The sequence below is a fragment of the Mixophyes fleayi genome, chromosome 3 (genome assembly GCF_038048845.1).
Source record: "Mixophyes fleayi isolate aMixFle1 chromosome 3, aMixFle1.hap1, whole genome shotgun sequence".
Lineage (NCBI taxonomy): Eukaryota > Metazoa > Chordata > Amphibia > Anura > Limnodynastidae > Mixophyes > Mixophyes fleayi.
The window spans coordinates 345,319,006-345,334,716 of record NC_134404.1 but is presented as its reverse complement, the minus strand read 5'-3'; the positions used below and the strand labels follow the sequence as shown (position 1 = coordinate 345,334,716).

At 37.3% G+C, this 15,711-nt stretch overlaps 1 protein-coding gene across 1 annotated transcript in view; it reads right to left on the bottom strand.

The window, feature by feature from the left end:
- Positions 1-15,711, bottom strand: part of GLP1R (glucagon like peptide 1 receptor) — a 278,807-nt gene that overhangs the window by 135,726 nt on the left and 127,370 nt on the right. Inside the window, exon 3 of the mRNA XM_075204458.1 lies at positions 1,737-1,844. Within this exon, the coding sequence (XP_075060559.1) occupies positions 1,737-1,844 (108 nt within the window). The remainder of the gene's footprint in view (positions 1-1,736; positions 1,845-15,711) is intronic.

Here is a 15,711-nt window from a genome sequence, read left to right as displayed (position 1 = left end):
GGCAACGTATATTATAAATTGCAGGTAAAATACATATAAGTATAATTGATGATAAGGTTATACAGAACAGGGTTCGACACATGCAAATAGCAGTGGAATGCTGGTGGCCCTAATTATTGACACTTCCTGTAGTAATGATTGACGCTTCCTGTAATAATGATTGCCACTTCCTGTAATAATGACTGACACTTCCTGCAATAATGATTGACACTTCCTGCAATAATGATTGACACTTCCTGCAATAATGATTGACACTTCCTGCAATAATGATTGACACTTTGTGTAATAATGATTGACACTTCCTGCAATAATGATTGACACTTCCTGCAATAATGATTGACACTTCGTGTAATAATGATTGACACTTCCTGCAATAATGATTGACACTTCCTGTAATACTGATTGACACTTCCTGCAGTAATGATTGACACTTCCTGCAATAATGATTGACACTTCCTGCAATAATGATTGACACTTCCTGTAATAATGATTGACACTTCCTGCAATAATGATTGACACTTCCTGTAATAATGATTGACACTTCCTGCAATAATGATTGACACTTCCTGCAGTAATGATTGACACTTCCTGTAATACTGATTGACACTTCCTGTAATACTGATTGGCACTTCCTGTAGTAATGATTGACACTTCCTGTAGTAATGATTGACACTTCCTGCAATAATGATTGACACTTCCTGCAATAATGATTGAGACTTCCTGTAATAATGATTGACACTTCCTGCAATAATGATTGACACTTCCTGTAATAATGATTGACACTTCCTGTAATAATGATTGACACTTCCTGTAGTAATGATTGACATTTCCTGCATTACCATTATCTATCACATCTGCCATCCTGTAGAGGAGACTCTGCTGCAGTGAGTATTGGTGACATTGGTAACTGAGCAGAATGTACATATATCTCTGTGTACGTTGCAGACAGTTTCTACAACACTGCACTTTGTAACTGCTGACAGTGGTCCTGTTTCATTAAGGATCTTAACTGAAGAAACTTCTTATTTCAGTCTCTTGGACAAAACCATGTTACCATACAAGGGGTGCAAATGAGTGTCCTGTTTTGCACATAAGTTAAATACTGACTGTTTTTTCATGTAGCACACAAATATCAACTTTAAATCTCAGTGTACAAATAAGCTATCAAGTATTTGTGTGCTACATGAAAAAACAGTCAGTATTTAACTTATGTGCAAAACAGAAAACTAATTTGCACCCCTTGTATTGTAACATGGTTTTGTCCAGGAGACTGAAATAAGAAGTTTCTTCAGTTAAGATCCTTAATGAATCAGGCCCCAGTGTCTCTAAATTACCCAACAAATAGCACTGTGCTGCCTATATGGCACCATTCCCAGCTACAGATAGAGAAACACTTATCCTACCTTCTGGTTCTCAGAAAAATGTTTTTTTTCATCTACAACATACTTGATTCCAGCGGCTTTTGCTGTCACATGTAATTGCAGTGTAATCACAAACCAGAGGTATCGGTGACATCTCTGTACATTCACGCACATGTCTTAAATCAAATCAACACTTTGTTAAAGGACAGTATACAGCTGTACAGTGCTGGACAGTGTTCACAGCAACAGTTACCTAGAGGCGCCCAGAGGGATAATACAGTTTTATTGGAAACTTTCAGAAATCTTTATGTCCTGCTGCAAAAGCCAGAGAGGTAGGAAAGTCTGGCACCAACTAGGTGACTGGCAGCATCTTACCATTCTGTGCCCACGGGAGGTACCAGGGACAGGAAACATTCACAAACGTTTCAGGAACTCCATCCGGCCAGCAGGCGTAATCATCGAACGTTCGGTTACAGAACCTGCCTGCGGGAGAGAAGATATATATGTATCATTGTTCCAGAAACATTGTCAGGGGACAGGAGAGGGGTACAGAGAAATATCCTTGTAGTATGAACAGTAGACACTTTGTAATCATTACATGTTATTTCATGACCACTGGATAGTCGGGTGGAGCGTGTCCCAAATATAACTGTAACATTGTATGCAGATGAGAACGAGGAAACAGCATTCAAAGTAGATGGCGTCTGTTACTCTGCAAGGAGAATGTAGTTACTGCAACTCTTCTGTTTCACCAGAGATCCCGTCGCTATACAATTAGCTGGATATAGTAAAATGAACCTAGATTTTCTAACAGGATTATTTCCACAGAGAGGTAATTATTAAGTGGGACCACATAATGTATAATTAACAAGAATTGACGAATAACTAGTAAATTTAGTGACACATTACAAAATGAATGCAACAATAATAAAAAATATGACAGATGTGGAGAGAGTCTGGGTAAATATTGAAGGTTAAACAGCTGGACTCTAAATCACTAATTTGGTAAATTTAATGTGTAGTTTGGTGTCATCAATAGGATGTGATACGTTTACTGATCAGTATCACAATGAGACGTGTTACTTTCTAACCAGCTACAGGACTGATTCAATTCCCTGTTTCATATGAGACTGATTCAAGTCCGAACGCAACCTGTGTGCAGCTTAAGTGTAGGTCAATCCAAAGTGTATCCCAAGATACATCTCCATCTGAATCTGGGTGTAAGTACTCTCTGCCTAACCGTTACTGGCTGTACGTAGACACAGCGTTTGTTCAATAAAAGGTCACATCATTCAGAACACATAAAAGCAATTTAAATTATGCAATAAATGAACAACTCAGTTTAATCATTAATAAAAATATGTAATATGGAAAAAATATATATTTTTACATTAAATACATAATATCAAGATGCTTGTAATGAGTACAAGGCAGCAGAAAGTGTCATTTGCATTCAGACATGAATTTCATGCACTTGCGTTCATTGGCATAAGGTTTGCTTATGAGCATGTGCAGAGATATTTCACGCAAGATACGTCACACAAGTGTAACTACGTGTGAACATGAATCAGGCCCTGAATGTGAGACAAAATGTCATTCTTTCATTTTCTTGACGCCCTTACACCGTGCGCCATCCGCTGATTCTCCATCTTTGTAATGGGCAGGGCTTTATCGGCTGTACAGATCTTTATGAAACTTTTTTTTAAATGACGAGTCTGATGCTGCGATATTAGGCTATACTGATTCTTTGTAACAGTAAATGATGACTGTACATCTAACAGTCAGTCTGTTCATTTCTTAATGTTAACTGCAGTGAAGGGAAGGTCAGGACCTATGTGACTTCTAGCAGAAATATAATTCCTTACAAAGCCATAGGGACTATAAATCCCCCCAAGCAGTAGAAATAAATTGTTTTTCTTGTAGAAGATATAAAATATATAGTGAACGATTAAAAGACAGTAATACAAAATAGTTTTACATTTAAACCCCAGTGATTTACAAATGCACAACCTGCAATATAACAACAAAAAACACTGTAGATTAAAATAGATTGTAACTATAATTGTAAATATAATTGTAACTTAAACTAATATATGTAAAAAACCTAATATTTGGCCAAGAAATGTGTGTTTTTATTTCATTAATTTGACCCAAGAAAAACATTTTGTCAGAGCTTTGGTGTCTCCCAGGAATAGATTTCTGGCTTGGAATGTTTTTTAAATGCACTTGAGATAGTGAAAACTTACAGCGATAATATCGTACCTTTGTGACAATAAACTACAACTTAAATTGTCGTTGTATGCAAATATCCGATAGCAGCAATCCACAGTATACGTCTCTCCTCTATGACATCGTCACCTCCAAGCTACCTGGCTGTACCAGTTTGTGTTTGAGTCCGGCCTGCACACAGCTAAGACTAGCAGAGAAGATAACACAAAATGGAGCTGAAAGTGGGAGTAAGTAGATCAGAGAGTCCAAAGGCTGCAACATCTGTTACACAGAGCCACCAAACTAAATGAGATTACTCCACAGGATGCCAGGCCGTGCTGCTTCACCTAAACTGAATCTCACAGGTACAATGTTGTATAGACACACATGAATATATGAGGCTTATAGATTTACACAGTGAAGGGCCTGCGACTGTGACATAACTAGAAATCAATGGGCTCCATGAAAAGTTGCAGCACCCAGAAAAATGTGATTAATCCCAGAATGGTTCTCTGCGATGCACTAATTACTGAGTGTATGTACACTATATACATTACATGTATCATTAGCAGCTGGATAATCTGATTCCTGCCTGCAAAACCTCTACACAACCAGATTGGGGGGGGATCCTTATAGACATATACTGTACTAACCTCCGAATGTTGACCTTCATAATAATCCTGTCGGCTGCTATATCTAAATTTATATTTCATGTACATGTAGATTTAATGAATATTCTGTTACTAATAGTTTCCCAAAAATAACTGTATTTGGCTTTGAATTCAAATGTGATGTAAACCTAGAAGTTTGTTCTACACAACTATCATCTACACCTGCACAGGTGCCAATGCCAGTGTCTGCACAGTTACAGGTGTGATATACACATTTACTGATAACCATGCGGACAAATCATCTGATCTCATTGTTAAGTATACATCCAGGGTAAGTATGCTTCCATCACACCCCACACCCAGGGTAAGTATGCTTCCATCAAACCCCACATCCAGGGTAAGTATGCTTCCATCAAACCCCACATCCAGGGTAAGTATGCTTCCATCAAACCCCACATCCAGGGTAAGTATGCTTCCATCAAAACCCACATCCAGGGTAAGTATGCTTCCATCAAACCCCACATCCAGGGTAAGTATGCCCGTTGGAGACTTGTAATATCACTAGCAGTATTGTGTATACTATCCTCTATATAAGCATACTGTGAAAAATCTTACAGTTATCTTTATGAATGGAGTAGCTTTATATATCTACCTATCTCTCTATCTATCTCTCTATCTACCTATCTATCTATAATATGTATTTATCTATCTCTCTCTCTCTCTCTCTCTCTCTCTCTCTCTCTCTCTATATATATATATATATATATATATATCTCTATAGGAATATCTAAATATATATATATATATATATATATATAATGTGAAACAATTCAGCTGCCTATGCATTAGTTTACCGAATATCACGCATAGAAAACAGGATACTTTAAGACAGACATTTCTCATATAAACATATCACTTTCCTTACAATTCTAGAGCAGTATTACCCCTATCGACGAGCAATGAACCCCAGCTGAGCCGAGGTCTATCGCCTACTGGCATACAGCTCGGCTATTTTCTAACAATGGAAAATGTTTCTTGCTGCTCTGATATTCCCTTTTTATTTAAATCCTAACTCACAGAACTGTGTAGAATATGAACCTCCTGTCAGAGTAGATAAAATATTGCTGCAGTTTTCTGCGGAACGGCCATTTCTGCTCCCCGGATGCTGTGGGATGTAGTTATGTCCTTGGCTTTGATGTATTTTAAACGGTGTGTGTTAAAAATGTACCACTTGCACCTCAAATATTCAGGCAATTTATTTTACTGCTCTGTGGACAAAATCCAGATTAATAGAGATACATTACAGAGGACAGATTGATCTTCACACGCTGTGAATGGTTAGGGACTCCTGATATGGTTATATCACTTAAACTGCTGCTTATTCCAATAAAACTGCTCGTTATTTGTTATCCATGAATAAAGAAGATACTGTACGAGTGTGTGTATGTGTATGTATATATATATATATATATATATATATCATATTTATTTAACTGTTTCTATACAGTATATACAGTATATATAATCCTTCTCTTTTGTTTTTAAAGAAGATTGGGGCACCAAGATTGCTATATGTAATACTGTAAGTCAAACAACCCCCACTAATTATCCTACATCCACCTAACCTCATCACTTGACTTTGTGTCTACAACTAGGGCTTTTAGCCCTTGAAAAAATCAGCCCGATAACAAGATACAAAATTATGAATGAGTAAGCTATAATGTAACTGGACAGACAGAAAATGTATTGTCATGGTATACAATTGGGGAGGTCGGCACGTCTTACTGGGTATTGTAATTGTACAACAAAATAGATTTTTTGTCTGTTACAAATTAATAATTTAACTCCAAGCGGTAAATCTGTCAAATCTTTTAAAAAGCCAAAGTGGAAGCGTTGCCCACAGCAACCAATCAGATTATAGCTATCATGTTCTAGAATGTACTAGATAAACAATAGCTAGAATCTGATTGGTCGCTATAGGCAACATCTCCAATTTTCCTTTTTAAAAGGTTTGATACATCTACCCCCAAAAGTGCTTCATTTAAAATAAAATAATTTATCATGAAATAGATTGAAATTATTATTTTTTCACCTAAAATCAATGTTATTCCTCATAAATCATGTGCTACAAAACAGAGTTTGTACAAGCAAAACAAAAAAAATCAGTCAACAGAGTTTGCGCAGTCAATATGTGAACTACAAGTTCGATTTATGCAGCATAATCAATGTTTATGCTAATTTTAGAATTGATGTTGTTTTGCTTACATACTTCTGTGTCACAAAATCAAAGTATATGATTACATCATATATAAACATAATAGATAAAATATACAAAAAAAGTTGCAACATTTGTGTCAGGCAGAACATCATCATTTTACATTATTTTACATACATGTATGTTGCCAGCAAAAAACAATGATCATTTCAGGATTTGTGGTAGAATACATTATTTTATACACATGATCTCTATGGTTCTCTATGGTAAGGAAACGTGTTCTAAGGAGGCAGGTCAATCAGGGCATTATTGTATAAAAGATATAACTATGAAATATGAATGGTGTGTGCGTACGTGTGTGTCCGTGTGTGTGTGTGCCCGTGTGTGTGTGTGCGTGTGTGTGCGTGTGTGTGTCCGTGTGTGTGTGCGTTTATTATATATTTATTATGTAAGCACATGCTGCAATGATGAAATTACAAGGCGCAAAGAAACGCGTCCCGTTGCATCATTCCGCTTTGGGATCTGTACACAGAACCACTGATTTCCTGGACTGCTGCTTAAATATACAGCTGGCTATTATCTGCATTGCAGAGCTCTAACAAATAAATAGCGTTGAAGTGTTTTGGAGAGGTTTGTTATTTCACAAACCGGTGAGACATTTCATTTACCTCATAACGTTTCCGGATAGAAAGTGAAGGACACTTTTGCACTCTTGACATAATAATACTAATTATTCCATAAGGATTAAGCTTCTCTCTTCCCTCAATTGTTTTTCTGTACCCAATTGGGATACATCTCCTTAAGGTAAAACATCTGATTGCATTATAGCAGTATATTATATTATTACTCTGCACATAAATTTTGTTTTTTAATAAATTTCTAGTCACAAACTGGTTATATTTTTTATGAATCATACTTTATGATTTGTTTTGGACGGTTAGATATTTTAATATTAGTAAGTTTTAATAAAAAAAAATAATTGTAACACTTGACTAATTTTGAACAGTAGTGTTACATAATTTATTAAGGGTGTTTAATAATTAAGGGACAGTTAGCGCTGCATTTTCTCCCTCTAGTTTCTGTAGTTTCCAGGAATTCTGAGCTCATTTTGTGCAAACAGCTGATATTATCTTTTCTCATTCTAAGTTTTATTTGCAAATGAAATATATATATTGTTTCTTTAGCGCTTTTTAGAGTAAAATATTTTTTTATCCAGTACTGTTTAAATATTATTAACTGAATTATTAAAAGCACTAAAAATAATTTTTAATGTATACGAAAAATACACATACAGTATATAATATTGCTTATGTGTGTGCGCAAAGTGGTTACTTAGTATTACCGCTTTGTTTTATTATCAGCGGGCAGTTGAATAACGCTCAGCTGCAGCATTGATATTTTTTTCAAGGCTGCAATCAGGGGGAAACAAATAATATTTTACTAGTGCAATGAGGGAAATATTCAGAAATAGGCTTCTATATAATTTTGAGTGTAACCATATGTAATTATGTTAAATAATAAAAATGTTCATATGATCTTATACCCATATGTGCTGCTGCTACCACTGATTCTCACCCTCTAAATGATCCAACTTATTAAGTAAAATATATACAGGGAGAACACATAATAGTATAACATGTTAAGTAATTATTGGTGTACATTGATTAGGTTGTATCAGGATTATTTGATTAGTGTAGCATTAAAAGAGAAAAAAAAATATGTTTGGTGGGGCACTCATGGGGTGAGTTTAAAGAAAAAAGAAAAAAAATGAACACTTTAATGGTAGTTTAATGAAGAAGCATGGGGATGTTTTAATTAAAAGTTTAATTCTTTATTTAATATCAACATTATTAGCAAAATAATAAGACCACAAGTAAAGAAAATAAACCAGTTAATCAAATACTGTTAAAACAAGCAATGAAATATTATCATCTCCTTTGTTATTTATTTAGCTTCTCAAATACCAGTTAATTCTGTCTAATCTAATAATTGACATTACCCCCCTTTTGAACAGTATAGTATAAAGTACTGTGAATCAAGGCAACTGGTGTAACATTCTAGAAAATACCCTCAAACAAATGGTATAATTTTACTGAAAATAATTTTAATATTTGTTTTATTTATATGTTATGTTATATTATATTATATATTAGATACATTTTTCAATGAGAATACCTAGAGTGAGTAGGAGGTGCTATAATAAATCATAGAGAGAGGGATAGTCCACAGTCCGTGCCTTCTGAGTAGAGCTCTATGTGAAAAGCTTGTAGATGCAGACCAGTAGACAGAAGACAGGAGACAAATAGAAACAGACTTGAATGATACAACCTGATATCAGGAGTCTATTATGAACCAAGCCGGAACTCAGCAGATTTGAAATCCAGACATCAAAGTACAAGTAATGCAGAACTGGTGCAAGGTCAGGAACAAACTTGGATAAGGTAAACTGGACAGGTGTCAGAAGCATGTATATCCAACTCTTTCACTAACAAGACATGTATCATGGAATCACATAGGAGCAATGGAATTCTACTGTCCATCTGGTTGAGGTCACCCACCACAGAGGCACTGAGTCTGACATGATGAAAGTTGTCACCAGAAACCTCTGCAAGAAGGTTTGGTCTTTGTGCTTCACCATGCAGGTCGTGGTTCTCCAGATGGGTACCAGGCGAGACTGACAGGAGAATAAGAGGTTAAGCAACAAGAGGAGACCAGAATAAGAAGGCCAGAATACAAGGATAACTTGAAGGGTAGCAGATACAGGATACCAGGATTAGCTGAGAAGCATATAGTGCTGGATACCAGTACCTGTTGAATCGGAACGGATAGAGGATACCAGGATACACAAGGGAAACACAGGATTACAGGAGCCAAACAATCCAGCAGCTAGCAGGCTAACTGGACATCAAAATCTGGTACCATACTGCAAGAACAGGAACCTTAAAACTGGAGGATGAGGGAGAGTGTAAAGTAATCAGCCAATGGCTAAATATGGCAAACTAAAATACGGGAATATGCATGTGCACTCACACAATCTAAGATGGCAGCCCCCAGAGTGGAGGAAGTCAGCCCTGAGCATCGAACCTTGGTAAGTAAGCCTGAGGGTCTGGCGTGTGACAGCCTGAAGTCTTTAAATAGTGCAGCTCACCAATCAGCTACTCAGAGGGAGACACGCCTGCATAGCAGCTCAGACTTGACAGAAGTCAATGTGCACGGAACAACCAGCTGAAGCCTAACAGATACTTATTAAACTCACACACAAGTCTTAGTTTACAGAGCACTTATCTTGTCTCTTCTGGAGCCACCAGAGAATTCTAGATGTACTCACACTTGGGAGCATGACGTCTGCCCTCACTAGCTATAAGAGAGCTGTCCCATTCTGTGACTGTTATAGTTTCTTTCTCTGGTGGATTTTGAGAGCAGAGCGGAGGCCTCACAGGGCAGTGGGGAAACCCAGCAATGCCGGGCTTCCCTCTTCTCCAGGTACCACTGGAACCACTGCACCCAATATAGTTCCGCACCTGAGGGAATTCATTGTACAGTCCATTAATAAAGTAAATCAGGGACACTTCCAGGGACAAAATTTACAGGGACAAATCTTTAAAACCCGGGACTGTGCCTGAAAATTAGATAACTTCAGGACTTAATGAAATTCTGGATGACATTTTTCTTTACTTCACTTTCATACCCCTTACGACTGTCCAGTTTTGGTGAGATAATTCCTATTTGAGGAATTTGGACGATATAGCCTGACTCACCATGGTGCAGGTTGCTATGATGCATGCAGCAATTCAAGAGTGGTTTTAGGAGAGGGGGATTGGGAGCGACCTAACACTTGAGAAGTGCCAGACACACCTCGGGGGTGTGGACAGGCTCCTTGTGTCCTGGACACGCCCCTGATGTGCTGTGACAATGTCCTGATTTAAAGATGTTAAATATCTGGAGGCATGCTTTCAAATATTTCTTCAAGTTCATACAGAAAATAAACAGCAGGGAGTTGTGGGACTATTGTTGTCATGTCACAGAGACTGGAGTAGTTGACAGATTGCAGGGAGCAATAATAAACTAATGGAAGGACAGCAGGCTTTATACTTTATAAATTGTTAATTGAACTTAGTCTATGGTTGGCCTTTTGGATTGCTTGACGTTTCCCTTTCACAAAAATGATTTTGTGGAATATCTAGCTATAAACAATCCACAAGGTAGAAATCCCTATATACTTGATGGACAAAAATGATTAAGTGGTGATTTATGGCGGAAACTAGTGAACAATATTAATTTTGTATTCCACTGTCCTACAACTGTCAAAAAACCTTTTCTGCTGGTTTAAGCTTATAGTGTCAACTTATTTTGTATATGTATTATTAAAACATGTTCAACAAACAACATTGATTTTGCGTTACAGAACCCGGTTTTACAATTTTGCTACATTAGTTTGGCAAAATTGATTTTTGTACAGTAGGCAAAAAATATTAATTATTTGATTTTATGTCACATTGCATTTGAATGACAAAATAGATTTGTGCTATGGAATAGATTATTGTTACTAAATAGATTTTGTGGTGCTACTTAAAATGTTGTATGATAGTGTACAAAATTAATTGGGCTACCTTCCCCAGTATGGGGTATGAATAAATTGGAGGTACTCATATGCCAGATAGATATTTTTTTCTAATTCAACAAATATTTCTAATAATTTTGCAATACAACTTGGCCACTAGATGCACAGTTCCTCTGATTTACCCACACAGAGTGTGATTTCCTCCCCTGAGGTCACCTTCCTCTGCATTATGGGGACACCCTAGTGAAACTAGCTCCCCCAGCTACGTCATACTGTTGCTTCTGTTTGCAACCATAACAACATATGAAATTTCCATCTTTAATGGATTCCATCCTAGTTCAGAGAGAATTGTTAGGCTGCATTCACATGAATATAATGCTTCACCTAACAAACTGGCTGCCTCCTCTGTGTGTCATTGATGAAAGAAGACAATATTATTTCAGAACTGAACCACTAAACCCAAGAACCGAGCTGATCCATGGCGTAGACAAGTCAAGAATCACTGTTCTAGATTAAATATCCCCAAAACTTTTATGGGTCATTTAAGGAAATACACTTTTCCAGCAAAAAAATTAAAAGAAATGTAATCAGAGGATTGAATAAAATATATCTGACCTAAGAACACCACATATGGTAACACCTCACACCAGAATGATAACTGTAAGGGGAGAAGCAGGTGTAATGCCAATATTGTGATTTTATCTCACAAGAAATCATGTTAGATCTGGAACAACTGAAAGATGCACATAAAAGAAATCCCCTGTAGTAATTACGCCTCATTCCTTGAATATAATCAATTTACTTTCCGAGCAGTTGATCAAAGACTTTGTTTTTCTCAGCAGCAGATTGTATAAATTTTGTTGTTGAACAATCTTTCATATTCCGCTTGTTAAAAACTTGACAAAACAGCAGAGACAAAGGTTCTCTGACAACTGTGCCAAAACGCAATGCCAATGCTGCTTTGTAATGTCAAATGCCTACTTTTGCAAACATGTTTATATGGGTAAGTGCTCGGAGATTCGGACCAAGATGGCAGCGTCTAAGGGGGTGTCGTATCTTTCCCCATTTGATGTGCGGATTCTGGTAGATTTTGGAGTAGATTAGATATGTGACCTATTTTTTTCTGCATGGTGAGATTATATAAGTGACATAAAGGGGTACAGATGGTGCTTTTGGGGGTTCCCTGCTTTGAAAGATAGCTTTTTCTCCATACCAGTGGACTTGATACTTCTGTTTCCTCTGCTGGAGATTGGTTCACAGCCTTTACTTTCAATGCAACAGATTTTGCACTTTGCATTTTTTTCTTTCCAACCCTTTGATCAATGTAATAAAGACTTCCAAATATACAAATGTGACAGATGTTGTAAGGGCCATTCTGATGTCTCCTCAATTTCATCATTTAATAAACACATACATGAGGATCAATTAGTATCTTCCAACTTTAAGGAGCAAAACCAAAAAGTTTTGAAGTTAATGGTCCTAAGGTGGTAGGAGGGTGGGTATTAAATTCCCGTTTATAGACCTGTAAAACTGGGCGCAGATAGATTTTCTGAGGCAGTTTCAGAATCATGAAATACGTTTTCCGAACGTATGGGGGCCCTTGTGCAGTGCAGAGCGAGTGAGGGTCTGTACTTTTTACCAGTTCATATGTGAGCCTTAATGTGTTGGAAAAGCATCCTTTGTTATAGATAGAGCCCAGTGTTCTCATGTGACAGCAGATATACAAATACCCTGTACCAGGTGTCAGTGATTTCATAAGATGTAGAATATTAAAGTGGGACCGGAGTCAGGGACGCAGGAAGAAGGTCGTCAGTTTCTGCATTAAACTGAGGGCAAAACATTATCCCTCTCGCGTATAAACCATCCTCTTGGACTCACTACTAATATCAGACCAAAATTCACATTAATAACCACATCCATCACTTGCCAAAACTACTCACCCAACACACTGACCCCATTCCTGCTTTATGGATGGAACCTCTAAATTATAAATAAATTCTTCAGGGGACTAAACTACTGCATCACTTACAGCACAACTCGGTTTATAAGACAAGTATACAAACATATATCTCATCACCATATACGCATTCGGCACACATATGGAATCTCCGATCTATAAACCCATTATCCAGAGAGCTCCAAAATCCAGAAAAAAAAGGAAAATAATATAATTTCTGCTGTTCAGTGGGGATGTTACACATATCAGCAGGATTATCAAGTGCCTCCTGCTACAGTCACTGTGAGGAGCACCGCTACACAAAATAATGAGGAGGATACTGTCTCCCCTGGCATCACCAGTTCCCTCTTGTGTCTGATTTGTCCACCCTCCCTTAGGATGTAAGCTCTTATGAGCAGGGCCCCTCTTCCCTCGTGTCTCCATACCTATTCTTCTGCTCCGTCCTTACTCCATATGGCTGTCCTTATGGCTGGAGTTACTGAAGCATTGGTACTTTGTGTTTATCGTTCTGTACTGTTTAACCCTGTATGGTCTACTGTTTGTACTATGTGCGGCGCTGCGGAAACCTTGTGGCGCCCAACAAATAAATGATAATAATAATAATAATAATACCAATGCCAGGGTCAGTGTGAAGACAGACTGGACTACTTTTTAAATGTTCATTAGTATATTTTAGTTCTTAATCCAAAAAACCCTGAGTCCCAAGCATTCCGATAATAGACCCCACACCTGTATAATCTATATTTAGTGCAGCACAGAATTCACTAAAGTCCGACAAGCAGCAATTTCATATTCTAATGACATATCTGATAAACAAAGGCAAAGTGCTCAGATATAGTTATTTCAGCACCTTCATAAGCTTTTGTGAGCAATAGAGATGAAATCAAAATTTTGTGCATCTAGAGTAACCAGGCAGAACAGGACGATCTGAAGATTTTCGACATTCCAGTGATACAATTGTCGCGTTTTGCTTTGCCGTTCCAGCAATGCCATCTCGCACCGTACATGTAACTTCTATTTGTGTGGCCTTTATTGTCTATAAATAGAACTGGGAGGACTGTGGCAATACTTTTTGATGTGTATTGTGGTTGGGCAGGACTGAGATCACTTAAGGTAAATTATTCTGGCAAAATGCGCACGGTTTTGCAGACAAATACAGAACGTGGCAAATATTTCTTACAGAGGTTATGAAAATTTTGCCAATTTCTTGTGAATGTGGTGGAACGTTTTGTACTGTTCTCAAAGTTTGTAGTTTGTCTCCTTGGTTGTACTGTACAGGGCTGCCAGATATATTGGTGCTTTATATATAAAAATAACCATAATGATAATTATAAGAAGATACTTGTATCTAAATCTTATGCTTAACAAATCTTTGAAATTAATATATCTGTTACGTTCAGTCTCCAAGTAAACATGTGCTTGTAGCTACTTAACCCTTCGCTTGCTTGCCAAACTAATTATTCAAGACGTAACTTATATAATTACACTGGAGTGTGGTGATTATATAAGTTATAATGGAGATACATTAATGGAGAGAGGTGGATTGATGTTTGTTTTGTGTTAATTATTCCAATTAAATCATTAATGAAAATGGAAATGGTATTGAATGGTAATTGGCTGAAATACAAACTACTTCAAAGTAATTGCATTTTTTCAGATGGAAAATTTAAGGTCTAATCTAACAGGGATGCCAGTTATGGTTATTACAAGCAATTTATTTATCAGTGTTGATATGGGAAACCTATTATTTCAGCCTCCTTTGAAATACTCTTTGTGCCATTTGTATAATTAACAATATAACAATATTGTCGGAAGACAAAGCATTAGTGCGAGACAAAATTTTGACGCCTACGGAAAAGATAAAAACTGGATTCCTTTGTCCTCAACTAGTGGATGTTTACTGATGTCCTGTAATCTGCATTGTATCATTCCCTGTGATCTGTGTTCAGAGACGCGGACCAGCAGGATAGGAATTGTGTGTTCAAATACATTATCACTGCTGCTTGCTGCTCATTGACGCCAATAGTAAAAGAAAATCCATGTATAATGTAACACCCCCGACTCCACTCCCGAGTGCCAGATATCCTGTGTTCACATTACTCACGTCCACTCTTGTTAGCACAGTGCCCAGCGCCTCCACCCAAGTCCTCTGCGCTCTGCGCTGCACATTGTGGGTATGATGGTAGTTTGTTTTACCAGGTGAAGCCTTGGGAGACCCCCCTTAAATCCATACAGACCTGTCAGGGATAACACAACACAGTATGTGTATATATATTAGAGATGTGCACCGGCCACTTTTGGTGTCTCGTGTTTTGTGTTTTGGGTTCGGATTTGCTTGATGTTTTGGGTTCGGATTTGTTTCACAAAACACCTGTCGAAAGGTTTTGGTTTGGATTTAAGGTTTTGGATTCGGATTTATTTTGAAAAAAAGCATAAAAAGTTCCAAAATCAAGTTTTTGGGCTTATTTTCACTCCTACGCTATTATTAACCTCAATAACATTCAATAACAATAATTTCCACTAATTTCCAGTCTATTCTGAACACCCTCACACCTCACAATATTGTTTTTAGTCCAAAACGTTTCACCGAGGTAGCTTTCTGGACTGCATAGTGGAGTGGTCCCGGTACCCAATTTGGTACCGGAGCCACAATATAATAATAAAACCCTCAACTGGTCTGAATTCCAGTGCACAGATGGCGGACACCGGATGGACGTCTAAAACCAACATAGCAGTTAAGGGCGCAGTTCCTCTTTTTTGTGACTGCACAAACAATTAACGTTGTAATAGAAATGACA